Raw genomic sequence first — 20,406 nt, forward strand, 5'->3', positions numbered from 1 at the left:
GTGAGATCTAGTCTGTAGTAGCTCTGAGCCTTCAGAGTATAGAAGAGATTGTTTTTCACTGGTCATTTTCAGTGGGTTTAAATTGCTGAGATTTAAATCTATCTGAAATAGCCTTAGGGCATCCCTCCTTGTACAAGATGCAATCATCCAACTTCATCCTTTGCAATGGCTGACTTCTCTACTGACTGCAGCACTTAGCACATTTTCTCAGCGTCTGCTGAGGGGGAATGTTCCGATTACCTGTTTGCACCAGGATATGCCCTAGACTTTGTTAATCTATGTTTACTATGCTAAGACTTTCCCAGCAGCTTAGTGCTAATGCAGCGGATTTTAAGGGTTTGCACAGTAGCAACTCTTTCAGTAGCCAGAGTCACCTCGAGGGTTTAATTAATTCAACAGGATTAAGTTTTTTCGTAATCTGTACTACCTCAGTATCTGTAGTGCAAGCAATGTTGTACAAATAATCTTCATGTTGTGGTATGAAAATTATATTTGCATTCTGCTTTCTTAACAAAGACATTTTAGTTCAACCTGTTCCTTTTCACAGCCATTACAACCCCACACCCACTCCTTTATTTCCCTGATAAGACCAGTCAGTCTGATTTGTCGGGAAGGAATCTCCCTGGATATATGAATACTTCTTTGAAACCAAGGTCATTCAAGGTTGCAGACTAGTTTCCTTTCATTGTCTTCTGAGACTCCTGGCTCTGCTCCTGCACTCTGCTCCAAACCAGATGTCGGCAGCACCAAAGACATGCAAGGGTCACAAGATTTGAGAGGCTTTGGGAAATGTGGTTGACATTCTGGCAGGCAAGACAAGACCCATGTTGTTTGAGCACTGCCCCTGTACTTCAGACAGTCAGGCTCAATAAGGCAGGTCATTGAGATCTCAGCAGCCAAAGACATCTACAGTCATGAAAGGACTTTCTTGGTTAATTTCTTCAAAAAGTATTATTTCAATTTCCACCCCTGAAATAGTGAGGATGGGAGACTGACAGAAATGGTTTGAATGGAAGGAGTGAGCTTGAAGTGGACTCTGCACTTTTTCTGTTCCTGGCAGACAAAGGGGCAGTTGCTGAGCTGCAAACAGCTGCTTCCAGAGAGGAATTTCTTCAAGGCTGATGCCTGACCCTGGCTAAAGAATGGCATATTAGCTGCAAAACCATGAGCCTAATACCAAAAGCTGCTTTCACATTTCAGCATACTAACTGCCACAGACTGTTAGGCCACACAATTGCAAGACAAATCTTGTGCTGCAAATGAGGAAGGTGAATGTCTTGCAGCAGGTCATGTAAGCTCTAGCCAGTTAGTTGGAGGCTGTGCCACCCAAGAAGAAACATGCCAGTATATCTTAGTCACACCTATTGCCACTATTTTTAACCCTATTCAAGTACTCAGAAGCACAGGCCAGACCCTTCTGTTGCTGTTGACATCTCAGTTTCACCAAAGCAGTGCTGGGGTGCCAACTTTCACAAGGCTGGAGCCCACACATTGCCACCAATCTGTGGTGTCAGCAGGGATGAGCCACCTGCTTTCTGTCATAAAACTAGGAATACTTACACTAGCTGGTGTTTCGTGTGAAACCTGGTCACACATTGCAACACTGCCACAGCTCAGAGAAAGATTTTTATGAAGACTTCTGGAATCTCCAAGTACAAGACTTGCAGAGTGCTTGTCGCCAGGATCATTCAACATAATTTGGCTTCATTCTCAGAGTGGTGCTAGACCTGGGCCCAAAGTGATGGCCCAAGGGGAAGCTATGCTCTTTTCTACCCATTTTTCAAAATAACATGGATCTTTTCTCCAGAGAGTGGTCATTTAATAGCCCAAAAGATATTCCCATTCTTCTCCACCTGTTTTATTGTTTAAATAAATAAATAAAAATTTATTAAAATATCATTGCATCTTCTGGAAGCAGGTACAACCTACAGAGATAATTTTTTTTAAATAATTTTTTTTGACAGTGCAAATGTCCGTTTTAGGTGCAGCAAACCAAGGACAGGGCAGCTACTGTGGAAGAGGAAAGAGGGTTACCAAAGCAAGGGCGATGGATATTCAGAGGCAAACTTCAATACAAATTATCTGTTCAGGCCTCCAGTAATCCTTTCTGCTGTTTCAGCTTTCAAATAGATGAGTACTATGCTATATACTTTAAAACATGGCCGTGGGAATCAGTATACCATACCTTTGAGGAGGACAGTCCCACTTGCAGCAACATAGTAGTGACATAGCTGAAAATCAAGTGGATTAAATACTGCTGTGGCTCCAAGTCCTACATTACTGACAATTCATATCCACCCCTCCAGGCTTCTCAGTATCATGGGTTTCAACACAGGAGGCTTCAGCTCAATCCAGCCCTCCTTAACAACACGATTATAGCTAAGTTGCACAGTGTCTCCTTTGAAGACAAACTGTGTCTATGTATGAAGCTAAATGGCATTAATTTGCATGTCCCCTGTAAACTCGTTATCCAGCCTGCAGAAGAATGTAGATCTTGGTGTATGCTGGAAAGAAGTGTGGTAGCAGATATTAGCATCCCCTCTCCACATACAGTAGGCAGATACTGTCATGTTGGGATACATCACAATGTGCTGCTGTAATTTTTATTGTCAGGAATAAACCAGAAAGAAAGCTGTGCTGAACCCCAACCCAGCTTGTATAAACCTTCCTCAGGTAGGTATGCTGAACCCAACCTTGTACCATACCTTCCTCAGGACTCAGCTCTGCCCTGGGGAACAGGGGACGATGTTACCAAGGAGCTCTTGGTGAATCTGCCTCAAAGCCACCATTCCTGCAGTTGTTACTTCAAAATAAAATCTGCCTTTGGGACTAGAGACAGAGGTATGTGCTTATACCTGTAAAACACTCACTTGAAACATGTAATGAAGCAGTAATGTTATTTTAATGTTATTGCTCCTAACCCTGTTTCCTAAGAAAGTTGTGGGAGGGCAGGAAATGCACTTGTAATATGAGATGACTGGAAGGGATTAGCTGCTTCCCTTTGCCAATTTCTGGACACATGCGTGTGTGTGTTACTTTATGGCTCAATAAAACTCCCATATTTGTCCTGATGGATGCTTTCTTTTGCATGTCCAATAGAAAGATGACCCCTGGAGGAATCTATGATGTCAGAAGATATGGGATCAAAATCAGTCAGATGTTCAATATTGAGCATGGAACAGTAGATGAATTTTTCATGGATGGTTTAAGATACAGTGGCTGTTTGTACAGCTCTAGTAACTAATTCAGTGCTGGTTTTTAAGGAGTAACAATAGTCCTTCTAAAGATAGAGGTGGATTGGGGATTTAAAGTGGTTATTAAGCTGTGAAAATTTCAACATTATTCAGCAAGAATGAAAAGGCTATGGGGCTGAGAATATACCTTTAAATGTAGTGTAACTTCAATTAAAACCATTAATTCTGGATTCTGCTTATCATGCTTAACTAAATAGGATTAAACTATTTTACTATACAAATGAATAAAGTCTAGAGTTGTTATCACAAGAAGTTTTTAATATGATTTGTGACAAGCAATATCAAAGTTATCAACTCTCAAGCTTCATGTTCTGAAACCAGACAACTCTCAGCAACAAAAAAAGTTGTGCACTGATAAACATAGGAGGCGTATTGTATTTTTTAATTAAATATGAAAACATGAGCTGTGTACATTATTTTTTTCCCTAGAAAACACAGCAATTTCAAAAGTTTATCATAAAATATTTTCATGAAATGAGTGAACCAGCAAACACATGCACTTGTGTGCCTTCCCCCCTCCCAAGATAAAAGTGATGAGAGAGACATACGCAAATGTAATAGTTAACAGAACAAGTGGAGTTTTGCCATAGTTTGGTTCTTTTTGGAAAGGATGGAATGTAACATTGTGCTTGACTTCCTATGTCACAACAAAAAATATTTGGTGCGATATTTTAACATTTTCTTTTTAAGTTTCAATCTGGTGGAGAAAAATACCTTTTTCTATAATAAAATATGTCTGTTCTTTTTAAAACGTAACTTTTTTGCACAAAATAATTTTGTAAACTGTTATTTCAAGGGCAAGGTAGGCGGTCCCATGTCAATGTCCTCCCCCCCACTTAAAAATGTGATCTGTTATCTGAAGCAAAACAGGAAAACACAAAAAAGAGCGGAGCAGAGGTTGCTTTGCAAAGAGAAAATAGGGTGTGTTGGACGGGGGAGAGGGGAGGGAGCGTGTGGTGCGACAGAAAAAAGTTAAAGGTCACTTTCGCCATAGAGCGCTGTGGAGAAGGACATGTAGTCCAGGGCACCGGGTACAGCATCACGGCCATTGTAGGGCGCCATCCTAGCAATGCAATATTCAGCCTGGTCAGGAGGCAGCTCCCGCCGCAGTTCATCCACAGTGATGTAGTTCTGCAACGAGGACAAAGGATAAGGCAATTGTTACTTTCTGGAAACTGACTTTCCCCTGAGGGACAACCATCCCCTGTCGCACCAGGGCAGCAGGCAACACTCAGGGCTAGGGTCCCAACAACCAGACCTGCGCTGTACACCCACACAGGGAGCTCTCTGCACTTATACCCTGGGAAGACATGCACTCCCTTCCCTACTGTTAGGACAAGCAAATGGTTTTTACAATGAAGACTGGTTTTGCATGAGATGCTGGTGCAGCTAAAGAAAGACCTGGAAAATAAGTCAGGCAAGTTGTTAGTGTTAAGACTCTGCCTTCCTGCTGACAAAGGAGGTCCTGCTGAAAGCAGATGGGAGGAACCAGAAATTTAATTTGGATGCTGGTGCTCACCAGCAGGAGGTAACAGCTGCTTGTGCTCCTTGGGAGTTGCCATTCCCTCCTTTCAGAGAAAGTGAAGGGGCCAATCTCCACTAGTTCTTGCTAGTGAACCAATGCAAGCAGCAGACAAGCACTTTGTATTGCTTCCACAGTACCAGCAACAGTCTTTTCACTGCAGACATTTTTAATAAGCAAGCAAAACTTCTGTAAATTCACATTCTGGAGACTCACTGCACCGAGCTGAGCTAGCTCAGCCTCTCTCCAGGCAGCAGGTAACAGTAGTTGCCTGTTTGCTAATCATAATCACTATGTTGTCTTTAGCTAACTGACTCCCAGCCATCTGCAGTCTGTCTCAGCAAAAGCTCAGGTTTCACACCATCCTCCTCTCTCCTCTGACTTCTTATAATTTCTTTTTCACTTTAATGACTGGGGTATGAGGGACTTTTCTTCAAAATGAAATATTAATTCATGTTACCAGAGCATGTTAAACACTGACAAGGATATGTAACGTACTGTACAGAGTAAACAAGTTAAGTAATACTGCATCTCAAAGTACCTATTTATTCAGTGGTTAGCTTATCTGAGTAACATGGAATTTTCTGGCCTCAAAAGACAATAAAACTGGCTTTGGTCAGGTATATAAAGGACAGGTATCAGAGGTTTCTAGATGATGATTAAAAAAAGATTCTTAGTGAAAAATGGAAACCAGTACTGGATTTAAGGATACCTCATTACAATCTGAGAAATGGTATCCAACATTTCATGTGAGATAACTAAAATCATTAGCAAATAAAGAGATACATTAATATTACATGTACATATTATTTGTTCAGTTACATAAAAGATTAGCAGGCATTGTTATATAAGAAAAATAAGATTACATATTTCACCAGCTGCTTCCCCTCAAGATGTAAATTCCAAAAGTTAATACTTTTCATATCACCCTGAGTTTTCCTACATTCAACCAATTTCTATGGTTAAAAGGTGTCCCCCCTGCAGATACAGCACATCCTCAATGAAAGTCTATTGATTTAATGTCTTCAATGAAAATCTATTGATCGTGTAACAACTGATAGTGATATGCAGATCTGAGAAATATTATCTCAAGTTTACAGCTGTCAGTAATGAACAGCTTTCAGGACTTATCAAAAACCATCCGTTGAACTTGTTAATTTTAAAATAACAAATTGCGACCAAGCTTTTAATTAAATTTTGTAGCAAGAGTGGGCTGTAAAGTTCTGACTGACAGCTGAGCAAGACTTTTGAGTGCCTTAGGAGGCTGCTCATTAACCCACACTTTAACCTTGCACTCCTCCAGCACTACAGAATGCTCCTGTGAAAACACCCTCCCATGGCAGAGTGCTTCCCTTGACACTTTCTCTCAGAGACAGGAGAAAAAAGAAAGCAGAAGTTAAGCAGATACAGGAAACCAAGGTGTGGAGCCTGACCTTGTCTCCAGCCAGGATCTTGAAGGAAGCCATAACCTGGTCAGCAGTATCTGTATCTGCCGTCTCCCGGGACATGAAGTCGATGAAGGCCTGGAAGGTCACTACACCCAAACGGTTCGGGTCGACGATGCTCATGATGCGGGCAAACTCTGCCTCTCCCTGGAGAGCAAGAGAGTCATGTCAGCCTGGGGACTTGGGCAGCAGTGCTACCAAAGCGAGGAGAAACCATTCAGCAGCTCAGCTCACAGGCTAGAAAACAAAGCCAAATAGAAAACACCTCTAGGTGTTTTTTTTAATCAGGATGTTCTTTTTTAGCTTGCTGTTGTACAGATGCTTCCTACTCATTTGTCCTCTGGAATAAAACATGGCCAGCTATGCCTGACGATAACATCCAGCTCTAGGACAATGCTCCTACTGGAGAACAATACCAACTGACTTCAGAGGAAGACCCAAATTTCTCTATACATGTGCTAGATGTCTGTAGCAGTATTTGAAGATCTACACTCCTTGAATCCTTTTACTTTCTTTTATTTAAAAGAGAACTTCTGCAGTTTTTTTCAGCTGACAGAAGAAATATCTCTGGGATATTTCATAGTATTGTATTAATCTTTAATAGGCAGGCTTTGCAAAGAAGGACTTGGATATCTGGACTGGCCCAGGGAAACAGTCTCTACAGGGAAGATCCTACAGAGAAGTTTTGCTACAGAAACCAAAACCTTGTAGCGTAGTTTTTTTAAATTTCCTTCTGCATTTAAACCAAAGGTCATCTGTTCTCATCTCTGGGATTCCTTCCTCCCCAGGTAAGGAGGAGGGAAGAGCAGAGCAGAATCTTCTCCTGGGAACACTCTCTCCTAACACATTCAGAACATTATACCTTCAAGAGTAATTAAGATACCTAATCAAATGTTACAGTCTTGGCACATTACACCCAAGAGTCTGTATTTATACTGGGCTGATGAGTAAGATGATTAAACACTGCTTTGCCTGATATCAGGAGCAAAGACACCAAGAGTGCAGATAAATATGCCTGCACTGTGCTCATCTCCTGTCCTTTGATGAGCATCAGTCTTTGGTGAAGCTCTTCCTATTAGCTGTCATGCCTCTCAAGGTGTGACGTTACTGTTCTGAATATTCAGGTATTTTGGTGAGGAAAAAGCTACAGGGAGAATGACTAGAACTTGAACTTACATCCAGGAAAGGAGATGTGAAACAAATGGCAGGAATGAGAGAAGCAGCATTCTGAGTGCATTCAGAAGTAAGGTCATGTATACTTCTGAATGATTTAAACTGATATTCAGGGCTGGGGAAGTTGTGTGTGCTAGGCAGAGAGCAGTCACCAATATGAAGAAGCTTACAGTTTCTTCCACTAGTAGCTACACAGTTTGATAAATATAATTTTTATTTGAAACATACAGGAATTAGACAATTATTTTCATTTTTGTACCTTTAGCTAGAGCTGCGAGACAAGAGTTTTACGTGTACAACTAAGACTAGATTTAACATGGCTGGTAATTCTGGAAAATAAGGCTATATTTACCTTGATTCACTACACATTCTCTCTGTATTTTTGAAGGTGCCTACAGAATCACTTTGAATAGGAGTGACAGAGGGCTCTACATTACCATATTGTAACCCATGGAGATAAGGCAGGCTCGGAAATCTTCACAATCCATCATACCAGTCTTCTTCTACAGAGAATGACGCAAAGATGGAAAAAGCCAAAAGAGAAAAGGGAGACCAGTCCAGGGAGAAATGAACCCACAGGAGATGTTATAAAGAATGAGTTTCAGGGGGGAGAAGATAGAAGGAGGATTTACAGGACAATGAAATTAACAGAGGAAAGGTAGTTTGTGAAACCATGAAGAAGCAAAGGTGGTTTTGAACATGAAATAGTTTATACACAAGAGACATATTGGTGATGAGAAAAGGGCAAGAAAATATTAAGCAAGACAGATTGAGGAATGGACAATGAAATGAGTTTTAAGTGACAGAAGTAAACAGAACAGTTTGAAGACATAAAAGGAATTTTTCCCAAAACAAAATTTAAGGAATTAAAAAGGAGTTTATATTGAAGTGCATTTAGAGAGGAAGTAGTATAGAAAAGTGATGTATATATAGTCAAACACAAGAACAACAACAACAGATGGATTAAGACAAACAAGAAAAGAAAGGAAAAAAACTGTTATTTTTTCACAGTTTAATATCTGGCTGTGTTCACCACTAGCTTTCAGTACCTGTGCATCGTTTCCAATATCGTAACCCAAGCTGATGAGACAGGCTTTGAATTCCTCAGGGCCAAGTGTGCCGGAGTGGTCCTGGTTATGCGGTGTGCCAGGCAGCAGGACATGCAGTGCCAGTGCGGTGACGGTGTGGGGCGGAAGGAAGGGACACACAGAGGAGATCCAAGGGAGGTGAAAGGACAACGAACAGGTGCACCATGCAGTGGGTGAGGAGAGAGGAACAGAAAGAATGACATGCAGATAGAAAGACAGGGAAGAAAAATAAAAAGTGCACAACATTAGATATCACAATGACATTTCAGGATGTGCTAAAAATGCTCTTGGAACAGTTCCTTCTCAGAGAGCTCATCCCATGTTTAGAGCATTTGAATGACAAAACCAGCTGATGCTCAGAAGCCTCAAGATCTCAATCTCCCAAGTGAATTACTAGCATCACTGCTTGTTATCCAGTGTCAGAAGCCCTGTGTTTCACTAGTAACCCAGAGTGCAGGTAAGCAGGCAGAGGCAGTGGGAAGCATTGCCTTAATCTTATAGTCAAAAGTTCCACTAAAGGAGTAGGTGAGGGCAGGTATGTTTGGCAACACACCCAAGGAAGCTTAGCTGTCAGGGCATCCCAGGAACAGACAAAGAAAACCAGCTGAAGCTCAGGGGAGCAGCATTATGGCTGTATTTATGTGACCTGCACAGGAGGTGGAGCTTTGACTGGCAAAGCTATTTCAAGTGCTCAGCTCTGCCAGCAGCACGGATGTACAGTGCAGCACAACACAGCCTGGCAGCTGCTCCTCCCTTTGCTCATTGCCCGCTCCCCCAGTGTTTGGATGCACCCCTCAAATAACACACAAGCTACTACAAGAACTAAAAAATCCCCATCCATCCTGCAGAATTTTAGCTCAGAATAGCCCCAAAGCACTGAAGAGCCCCTGCCTGCTGCCACCACCTCTGGCTAGATCAAGGAAGCTACAGACAGGATGATGGGGCCAATTTCAAGTGACTTTCTTCAAGAAAACCCTGTTTTTTAAGTAAATGTTAAGCCTTCATAATCAAATAGTTGAAAGTGGGAAACCCCTGTTCTGTCTGCATTAACATTCAGACTGTTGTGAAAGAAGGGGCACATGATATGAAGGTCAAAACATAAAATCTACAGGGCTTCATGGGTCCCTCTCATAAGAAAAGAACCCATGGTTTATTTTTCTTAGACAGCTAGAGAAGGGCTGAAATAGCCAGTGTTCAGCAATTTAAACGCATTGCCAATCTCTGAGGTCAGGCTGTCCTCAGATATAGCAGAGATGGTATAGAAGAGTGGAGAACAGATGGTCCCAAGAATTTTATAAACCAAATAATAATTTGCTCTCTGGAGAGGAATGGATAAAAGTCTAATTGCCAAAAAAAGCTTTCAAACCTCTCCATATTCTGGCGTTACCGGGAAATTTTGCAGCTTCCTATGAAGACATACCTCTCCCAGGCTAACAATCACTTGGCAGTCTTCACAGAAATGAGTGATCCACAGGAGAGGCATTTTTAAGAATGAAACATCTTCTGTGAGCCCGCTTCATCACAGTGACTGCTTGTTTTTTATTGCACTGCGCAGTGCACATGGAAGCTTGTAGCTGCAGTCAGCACTGACTTACCCTGTCAAAGTGGTTGAAAGAAGCCCGGAACTCATTCATCTGTTCCTGGCTGATTCCTTTGGCATCACGGGTCAGGATCTGGTTTTCCACTTCGTTGATGGTTCTAGCAATTGTTGTTAGTAACTGCTCCCAGCCCACACGGATATGCTAGTAAAAGAGGTCAGCACAATATCGAAATTAAGAAGTCGCTCTTCTGCTTCTGAGGCCACTGGATCAGATGTGCTAGTTATTGCAAATTAAATGATCCCAGTATACAAGGCAGTCCCTGGTGTCCATTTTCTCAGAAAAGATTCCTTCTAATCTGCAGGTGTTTAAAATCTGAATTTTAACTGAAAAAACCCCATACTGAAGAGACCAATTTCTGATCTTTCTTTCTTTTTCTTAAAAAAAACTTGGTCCTATTGCAAAATTCCTTTGCCTGGTCAAAGCAACATATTGGAGGCCTTTAACATAAATGAGAGGCAAGCCCAGCACTTCTAGGATTTACTTAAGCAGAAGACTCTCATTACCAAGAAACCGAATAAAATACGGTGCTTGGAAGACACTGGTGCTCCCCTGCTTCTGCTGTTGCTTAATGGAAATGTCCAGAAACCAAAAAACAAGTTTCAAAGCCTGTCTGTGTTCAGCTGGACTAATGTTGAACTCAGATTGGTCCCAAGAAACCTCATGTTATCAACAGGAAGACAGTCTCTGACTTTAAAAAAACTTCTGTTGAACTTTTTTCTTCTGCCAGGTAGTGGCAGCTCAAAATCCTCAGCACTTCCCTTTCTAATCCCAGCTAACACAACCAGGTGGCAGGAGAAACAAGACTTACCAATTTTTCAAGCAACATTGTGGGATCTTACTCAGGTTGTTTCTGTTGTCTATATTTGGAAGTACATTGGAATGGGTTGGCATGAAGTACAGTAAGGCAAAAATGAAATTCTGTGACATGTCATTGCACGCTTGGCCATATTATCAAGCTCTCAGTTTTCCTGAGAACCACAGCACATTGCCAGAGCTACATGTGGCTGACACTAACTGGCCACAGCAGATGAAGCTGTCTAGTTGCTGCCAGAACATTTACCTCCATGGTGTAGTTGGTGTGCTTGTTGTCAAAGATAAGCGCTTCCTGGATCAGCTGGTGGTCTCCTTCCAGCTGGTCAATCTTTGGTTTGTAATTCACAATGCTTTTCTCGTACTGCCGCAAGTGGTTGAGCTGGTCCTCCAGGGTCCCGTGCATCTCTATTGAAATGCGGCCAATCTCCTGCATTAGCAAAGCCAAAGGAGTTAAGACTCCACTGAAAGGACAAGCCCCAACACGCCTGACATTTATTGCAGCAATTTCACTCTCACACAGCACGATGATTCAAAAAAATAATCTCATGGAGCAGTTACTTCACAGGAGCTGAGACAGTGTCAGCAAAAAAATTAGCACAGTGTTGAACAGTTTTCAAGTGAAGTGAATCACATAAGATGTGTCTAATACAAGGATAAAAAAGAAAAGGAAACTGCAGTCCATAAGCCAGTAATCTACCAAGCCAGATCTTTTTCTGGTGTACAGTTTGCTACAAAGTTAGTTCTTCATAGAGACATTTCTGTAACTGCTCTCTTCTTTCCAGCTCCTGCCATCAGTAATAGCTTTGTATTTTTACGTTTTATCAACTCCAATGACTTTAACTCAAATCTTACCTAAAGAGAGATCTTCCTTAAAAATGTCTCCTCTGCAGAAGTTTGACTTATTAATTGTATTTACTTAGTCACATGTATCAAGACCATTGCTGTGCAAGCAATTACACAAACTGTCTCTGATCTAGGATTTTGAATTCGTTGCATATAAACACAAATCTTAAAATACCAGTGTTCCCCATCTTAAGTAATGCTTTTTTTCCTGTTACTTGACTTAGAGGAAGAACAGTACAAGCACCTCAGTAACCAATATCAATCTCGGAATTCTTTGTATTTTCTATGATGCTTCTCTTGCTGTAACTTAAAGAAAGAATGGCTGTGACAGCAGTCAAGAGAGATCACAAACAAGAGTATCAGTAAAGATCAGAGAAGAAAATAGTGTTTCAAAATTTGCAGAGCCCTACCTCCATCTTGGTTTGGATCCAGGGTCCAATGACATTGGCCTGTGCACCAAACTGTTTACGAAGTCGTTCATTTTGCTGCTGGCGAGCGTGTTCTTCCATCAGGGCTTGATCCCTTCTGGGAACCAGCTGCCGTACCTACAACAAACAGTAACTCAGTGTGCAGTTTAGACACACAAAGGCACATGTACAGGAAAAGCAGAAGTTGCCACAAGGGAGGGAGGAGTGGGTGTTTGCACTGAATACAAGCAGTCATATGGTTTAAGTCACAGTGGGCAAGCTCACAGAATGTGAACCCTATCTGCTGTAGGATACACACAAACTCATGTCAGGCCATGGAAGACAAGAAACAGCTTCCATTCATTATTTGGGTTTTTGGTGCCTCATGATAACTGAGTTGCAGGATTCTGTTCAGATCTCACATGGGTGATTTTGTTTGGTAGTAAGAATCATAAGCACAATGGGTAGGGACAGTAGTTGCTCTTTTAGGATTACAGCAGGGAAAGGCTACTTAGAGCAGAGATAGAACATCAGAAGGGCTGAATGGTGGCAAAGGATACTGATTCACATGCTATACTTACTTGCAGGTCAACTGAAGACTAAAACCCTCAAAGCTTTCAAATCTAGCAACTTTCATTTAAAATTAGCATGTAAAAGGGGGTCTGTGCTGTAGGCAATTGTACCAAGTATCTCTTCCACATTCCAAGTACACAGCAGTTGAGTCAAAACCAAAGGACAAAACCCCACTAAACTCAGCAGTAAGCATGAGAGGGTAACTGCAGAGTAAGTAATCCATTTCCTGGGCCCACAGTGGTTGAGTAGTGACACTGTCCCCCACTACCCTACAAGGCTGCAAAGAACTCACATGTTCCCATTTGCCATTGATCTCATGTGGGGTGATTGTAGTGTAAGGATTTGTTCCTGCCATGTTGACATGGTATGTCTGGACAATCTTTGAGACTTCATTGTGGATTCCCAGGATGGCTTGTCGCTCCTTGTCCGCATCTGGCAACGTGGCTTTGAACTGCTCATGAGCTGTGGTCAATCCCTGCAGAAGGAAGGCAGCAGCAAAGCGAGGGTAAGAGTATTACTTATGAAATTGCCTCTTCAGCAAACGTACTCCTGAAGTGACTGCAAAAGCTAACATATGCCCAGGACACAATGCAGGCTACTCTAATACACTTATCAGGTTCTCTCAGTATCACTAAATGTGATGTTCTAAGTAGATAAATGATGTGAAGTCTTGTTTTCCCTTTCTTTCTGTCCCATGTTGACCAGTGACAGAGATCACATACCAAAAAGGAATAATAATGGCTATAATTTAGGGTGAATTATTTCTCCAACACTGCTCAGTGACTGCTTGTTAGCCTCTTTAGGGAAGAAGATCTGACTACTAGAATTTACTATTAAAAAAAGGTCTCACTAGTTTGAATACGCGATATGCTCTTCTCCCACTAGGTATGCACTATTTCTACACCCAAAGTAACTCCAGGTGAGTACTGAGGGTCACATTCAATTTCATCAGAGTCAGTTAAAACCAGGTGAAGGTCTTCCAGCCAACTGCAAACTTGCACAGGCATCGTATGCTCCTGCTGCTGGAAAACAGCTCCTTCTCCCTGACCACAACAGGCCCTTCCTGCTCCCCGTCTCGCTGTGGTGCCCAGGCCATGCTCCAAGGACTGAAGGTTGGGGTGTGCTTGCTGGTAGTTTGTAAGCCAGCTAACAAGCCAGCTGGTCCTGGCTCATCTCCCACTGCTTCTACAGGCCTTTAAGGTACTTCATCCCAGAAACCTAGAAGATCAAGTCTAGGGAGAGAGGCAGGAAAATGCATGGGAAACAGAGGTGTGTGCAGGGATAAGCAAGGGAACAGTGTGGACAGAAGAAGGAATGAAAGTAAACCACGTGATTGACTGCTCTCTCTCACAACACACACTGTTAACCACTTTCTGTAAAATTCCTTCCTTACACGGTGACTCATTGCTTTGCAGCTGCTGTAGTAGCCATAGAGATGTAATACAAGTCTGGGGGCTGGGAAAGACATTGCAAAGTCACAAGAGACGATGGAAATGGTTAAGTGCTGTTTAGATTATTTGGCATTGAGAAAGACTTAATGAACCCCTTTGTTCAGGAGGGAAGGAACAAGTAACTGTGTCACTACTGCACCGCAGTCCTGGCTGTCCTGCTCCCTGTAGGTCTCCCATTTGCTGCCTCACTGATGGTCACACTTCTGTCAGCTATTCTGGTGAAGACCTGACTTGGATTCTTTTCACAAGTCCATCAGGCAAGTGAAATAGAAGTCCCCACTACAATCCAAGAAAGAGTAAGTCCTGCTCTCTAAGGTCTGCAAATTACCTGTATATACCACAAGTTTCTTTCCTAACACCCTTTCAGAAGGGGAAAAACTGAGATACTGTCTTTGTTGTGTTAGAGAAGGCAAGACAACTTTGATTTCAAATGGTAATTCAGCACCAAAATGGACAATTCTGGTTTGTCTTGTGCTCAGCATCAAAAACCAGCTAGTAGTTCAACTGTCCTCATGGTACATCCTATCACATAGGACCAAATGACCTGGACACAACATTCCATGTGAGAATTGACCTGCAGACCCTGCAAGTAGCTTTGCTCATGTGTGTTAAGAAAAATTCCACAAGACCCTAAAAGGTTCTCTCAGTTTTCAGGTTTCCATTAATATGGCTTTGGAGTTACTCTGAAAAATCTGTTGTCAGTTTTTGCGTCCAGCTAGGATGATGTATGTATGCTTTATACCTATTCAGATCCAGGTTTTTGAAGAAAATAAAGGAAAAAGATACTTATGTTTTGTTTATCTTGATAAGGCTCACTCAACAGAGCAGAAGCACCAAAATATTACCTATAAATTCCTACCACTCTGAATTCATACAACTCAGGAGACCCCAAACTTCTCACTGTCCCCACCTAACTGGTGCAAATGACTGTTCTGTACCTGGATCTCCTCAATGGTGTGAACAATGAATGTGTCCTGCAGATCTTCCATGGCCCCTTCCATCCAGTTATTGAAAGGGGCAGCTCGTTTGGCATACTCCAGGTACAACTGGTCAATTGTTTCCAGTAGTTTCTCGGTCCTCTGTGCATGAAAAAAAAAGAAATAAAAGAAAGAAAATCAGGAGAGATGGTTGGAGAAGAATAATCACATAGATACATGGGTTGTCTAAGCTGCTCCTTCCTTTCAGACCTCCTTGGTGCTCCCAGGATAGCAAGTCAGTAAAAATCTCTCTGCTGTTAAGAGATTACACACTGGACAGAGTTTTTAACTCTAAGTGAAATAAAATAAATCCAAGGTCCTTTGAAATAAAACAAAACAAGGCAAAATTTCAGGCAGAATGAGATTACAAACAACAACAAAAAGTAAAAATAAATCAATAGCCTGAGCAAACAAATGGCACCATAACTGAGCTGAAGAAAAGCAGCCTAAGTATTCTGAAATGAAGCCCATGTCTACAGTGCAGGATGTTCCAGGAGTTCACAAGTAAGCTGATATTGCTTGTGCCCACTGCAGCTTGGCCCCCACGAACGCACTACCCAGAAGGTCCAGCTTGTGACGTGTCTCACCTCCAAGGCTTCTCTACGTTTCTGGGTTAGGGCACCCAGATTATCCCACTGGTCACAGATCTTCTGGCACCTGGCATTGACACTGGGAGAGTCGTAATAGTCCAGCTCACTATAAAGGGTGGGGAGAAAAATGACAAGAAGTCAAACACTGACCCTGTACAGAAATAAGAGAAACCTGTTAGAAATCTTCATCCGTCTTGAAGACAGATTCAGACAAAGAGATCATGGTCACTGCAAATAAAGCAAGTCAGGATGATATCAGGATCTAGTTTAGGAGACACTGTTATGCTGAACCAAGCAGCACAGAACAGGACCACCCAAGACCTCAACAAATACTGGGGCTGGCTACCTGTTGGGAATAACTTGCCAAATGGGGAAGGGAGCATAGACTTTTGCTCAAACTGGAAATAAGCAGATTATGATGAGAGCAATCTGCTCCTGTATTCTGCTTAAGAACATTATGCAGTCTAACAAACTGTGTCTTATACATCAGAATGGAAACAGAAGATTTTATTAAGAGCACTAAGAAACTGCCTAAGATTGTCCTAAGAATTGCACAGTACAAGTGGCAAGGAATAGCTAAATTACATAACCCAGTAAATTTATTTAGGACAATCCCAGAATAACTGTGTAGGTTTCTCTCCTATATGCCTGATAAGAAGTGCTTTGCTGACATGTCTATAAGCTGACAACTCAAGGAACACAGGCTGGTAAAAGTATGACTGGGGAAAGGAGAACAAAGGGGCACACTAAAGCTTGTAGCCTTGCATTGCTTTGTGCTCTGCACACGGGCAAAGAGGGAGAAATCTGCAGAGGGAGACCAGCCAATCTGGGAAGTGTCAGCCTTGAGAGAAAAACCCAAAATAAATCACTGGGAATAAATCACTGAGTGACCCTGAGCCATCTGATGAGGAATTCTTTAAGCAGTAATGCAGGTTACACTCTTGCTCCCCCCCAGCCTTCTTGTTTCTTCAAGCCATTGTGTTGCCCTCCTGGGGTGTGTGGGCACAGCTGTTGGTGGAGCCCTCCAGTAAACTAGCCAGGTAATTGATGGGGGCTAAAAATAACTTCTTTGCTAGGTTTTTAATCCAGATCAGTTGCTTGATCTACTTTGCTGCAGAGCCAGCACTGCAGATGAAAGAACTCTGAAAGCCTAACCTGTAACACACCTGTGCTGGACCACTGCAGCTAGGGAGGGCAGCATGCCATGTCCCCAAATATTCCTGCCATGGGTGGCTGAAATGGCTTTCTCCACACCCTCTGTATCTCTCTGTGTGTCTCTGGGGGAGAAAAGGGCTCTGCCATGGTATTTCAGGGCATGGCCTCTTTGCTGAAATGGAAGATGGCTTTTATAACAATAGCAGAGCCTGCTGTTCTCACACTTCAGAAGAAATAACCTCTCCCACAGCTTAGGCCTCAGTCTTCCCTGTTGCTCTTAGAGCTGCAGCTGCTTTGGCTGACATGTAGTGTGTGCTTTGGAAGTGGCAGATCAGGTAATGCTTGCTGACTAGACAGACTCAATTTTAATCTTACTGACATGGAGGATTGCCTTGAATCCTCCTCCTGTTCCAAGGTCAATCCTCCAGTGGAAAAGAGCAATTCTGTAAATCTCTGTTGTTAAAGAAGATAATGATCTTGATCCAGTAATCCTAATTTTTTAGAGAAAAACAGCTCTTCAGCCCAAGAGGACTGATCTTGGTCCAGACTCCAGATAGGCCAGTGTGATGTATAAATCATTTAAAAATAGGAAACAGAGTCAAAACCAAGTAGTTCAGACTGTTTGTTGCCAAGAAACATGCAGGGTTTCAAAACCTCCCTGTGCTGCAGCTGCTAGCTCTTTGTGCCTGCTATCTCTAGCAATCCTGATGAGTCCCCCATTTCTCATGGTAACCTGTATTTTTCCAGGAAAAGGAGTGGTGGTGAAGGTTTCCAAGCTGGAGGAAAGCAGGGAAAGAGCTGATCTGCTGCGAGGAGCCCTGCAGCAAGTGCTGAACAGGGTGCACACAGTGCAGGTACTCCTGGGGGAATGAATGAGGCCAAGATGGCCTCAAGCAGCTTTTTCCTTGCTGGAATAAGGAGGACTTTTTTTTTTTTTAGGACCCTCCTATCCTCTCCTCTTTCCTTCTGTTCCTGGAGAAGTATGACAGTATAACAAGTCTGAAATACAGCCATGTGCCAGCAGCAGGTCAGACTCTTTAGGAAAGGGTTCAGGGCAGCATAATGAACTGGAAGAGGATGGAAACTTGGCTTAGGAATATAATTCTGCCTCCTCTTCAACAGCACCCAGAGCTCATCCATTTTCTGGCCTGCTTTTCTGGTGTGTCCAGACACTGGATAACAGTATCCTGGATACTGTTTGGAAACACTGGGAATTCCCAGCATTTTTGTATGGGGATGGATTTTTTGCTCTCCAGAGGGCAAAGCTGACTAAGCCTCCCTGGCCCCAAGGATGGGACGTGAGCTGAGGTGCCATACTTGAGCTCTTGTGCAATAGCAGCAATCTGTTCCACGCGGTCCTGGTGTGCAGCCAGGTCACTCTCAAAGGCCTCGTGTTTCTTCAGCAGGGCCTTGATCTCCGAGAGGGTTGCGGTTTCGTAATCCTTCTGCTGCAGCATTGCTTCCTTACCTGGGGAGGGAGCCAGAGGACAGAAGAATGAAGGACAGGACCCAGGGTGGCCAAAGCCAGCTCTCGCCACCCAGGCACCCTCGAGGGCCCTCAAAAGGGCATCGGCCTCACTCCAGCTTCCCTGCCCAAGGCTTGTCCCCATGCCCGCTGGCCTGAGAAGCTCAATGCTCACTTTCAAACCACAAAGTGTGAGTTTGCCATTAACAACACAGAAGGGCACATAATGTAGCTAAGCCAGCACTGTCACAGTTTACGCTGGACTCGTCTCAGTATGTGAAAAATGGTTTATGCTGATCCTGTAAAAGCCAATGGCAACATCTACTGTAGAGGAACTTTTCCTCTGCTCTGTGGCTGCTCTCTTCTAGCCAAAGTTCTCACTTTGCCACAGTTAGGCAGTGCCAATGTTGACTGTATGATGCAGAACAGAGACCAAGCTGGTTTCCATACACTGCTTTCTAATAAAATAATACATCTAGCCTCCTCAAGAGGAAACTCTCATGGAAGGACCCATGCACAATCCATCTCCTCCTCCCTACATAACAGTCAGCACTGTGTCAGGCAACAGGAAGCATGTAGGTTGGCATTACCATCTGTCCAGGACTCATGAATGGATGCCTTCTGCCGGAACTTCTCTGCCAGGTGATCCAGCCTCTCTAGCCTCCGGATCTCATTCAATAACCACTCCTCGTAGCCCTTCTCAGCCTGCTCTAGGCCACCCCAGGCATTGTTTATATCCTAGAGACAGAAACATGAGAAGGGAAGGCAAGTTAGAAGCTGGAGGGAAGACCAGCACTAGTCTCAGTAAGCTACATGCCTCCAACTGATGAGAGGGAGTGAGCATGGGCTTTTCATCTCATAGGGCTCTGCAGACAAGTCAGGGAGACAAAGTGTCAGACTTAAGGCAAGCAGGACTAGAAGTCCAGATATAACCATCTTCAGAAAAAAACCTCTCTAAACACTACTGGAGTTTTAAAGCTCCCCTACATCAAACTTTAATAAAACTCAACCGTTTCTGAATCAGAAAAAACGAAAGCCACCGAGACATTTCCTCATAAAGACATGCAACTTGTGAAGAGTCTCAGAGTCTGATTTAGACACAGGGAAGCAACAATCACTTGATCCTCTCCTATCATGGCCTCCCTGACCTGTATTTTTCAGGGTTCCTCTCACATAGTAGGTCACTATGAAGGTGGGCATTCTCTGCACACCCATGGGCAGAAAGGAGCTCTTGTTTTTTAGGCATGTTTGGGGTATACAGAAGCAGTCACCCGCACTCACCGAGACCATTTTCCCTTCGGAGGGCATGAAGGCTGGCCTGTTGCTGAGCCGCAGCTTGGTCTGCAAGGTGTTGAAATTGATCTCAAGTTGGCACTTCTCTTGGACCTTGGGGGGCTTGTGCAGGCGGCGGTAGTCCCGGAAGTCCTCCAGTTTCTGCTGCATGGCCTGCATGGTGTTCTCTGGGGCCCGGTTCTCCAGCCAGGGGATGGTGCGACGAATCCACTCCAGCAGCTGGAGGAGCAATGACAAGAAGCCTTGAACTGAAAATTGTGCTGAAACTGCAGGTGTTGCTCTGATTTCATAAGAGACCATTTACTTTTATGTTTGCTGTCAGAAAGATTCTGCCACCAGCAGGGCTCATAAAGGAAAGCCGGCCAGCTTTTTTGGAAGTACTTTTTTTTTAATGAGCAGCACATTTCCTACCACACTAAGTAGTATTGCTTTTTGCAGCAGTGCCAGTCCAACATGCTTAAGGCATAGCTTTTGCACAAGCAAGACCAAAACTATACCCTCAAATTATGTTAAAGCCTTAAGAATTTTGCTGGACTGTTGAATAACTAAAAGACGCTGTAAGTCATTATCTCCAGAAGAATCTGACAGGAGAAATCAAGTTCTTGCCTTCAGTTTAGCCTTACACTTTTCCCACTCTAGCTTTCTCAAAGTCACTGTTGCTCCTTGAATATACCTCTGTAACAAACCCATCTGGAGAGCTGGCGAAATGCTAGTGCAATAGGCAGTCTACAGTGTGAGTGGATCAGTGCCCTATGC

At 43.1% G+C, this 20,406-nt stretch overlaps 1 protein-coding gene across 10 annotated transcripts in view; it reads right to left on the reverse strand.

Annotated features, from left to right (window-relative positions):
* Positions 1-3,506: 3,506 nt before the first annotated feature.
* ACTN1 (actinin alpha 1) overlaps positions 3,507-20,406 on the reverse strand; it is an 86,332-nt gene continuing 69,432 nt past the window's right edge. For 7 of the 10 annotated variants that reach the window (XM_084207002.1, XM_084207000.1, XM_084207004.1 and 4 more), the window contains 12 exons: positions 19,639-19,869; positions 18,948-19,095; positions 18,210-18,360; positions 15,735-15,843; positions 15,109-15,249; positions 13,012-13,194; positions 12,150-12,284; positions 11,144-11,323; positions 10,078-10,224; positions 8,444-8,524; positions 6,210-6,368; positions 3,507-4,385 (listed from right to left, as the gene is read on the reverse strand). In XM_084207002.1, coding sequence (XP_084063128.1) covers positions 4,227-4,385; positions 6,210-6,368; positions 8,444-8,524; positions 10,078-10,224; positions 11,144-11,323; positions 12,150-12,284; positions 13,012-13,194; positions 15,109-15,249; positions 15,735-15,843; positions 18,210-18,360; positions 18,948-19,095; positions 19,639-19,869 — 1,824 coding nt within the window. In that variant the 3' untranslated portion in view covers positions 3,507-4,226. Of the gene's footprint in view, positions 4,386-6,209; positions 6,369-7,831; positions 7,898-8,443; positions 8,525-10,077; positions 10,225-11,143; positions 11,324-12,149; positions 12,285-13,011; positions 13,195-15,108; positions 15,250-15,734; positions 15,844-18,209; positions 18,361-18,947; positions 19,096-19,638; positions 19,870-20,406 lie in introns of all 10 variants that reach the window. The other 3 variants (XM_084207001.1, XM_084207009.1, XM_084207003.1) reach the window with 2 other exon arrangements.

Source organism: Fringilla coelebs (genome assembly GCF_963513975.1).
Source record: "Fringilla coelebs genome assembly, chromosome: 6".
Classification (NCBI taxonomy): Eukaryota; Metazoa; Chordata; class Aves; order Passeriformes; family Fringillidae; genus Fringilla; species Fringilla coelebs.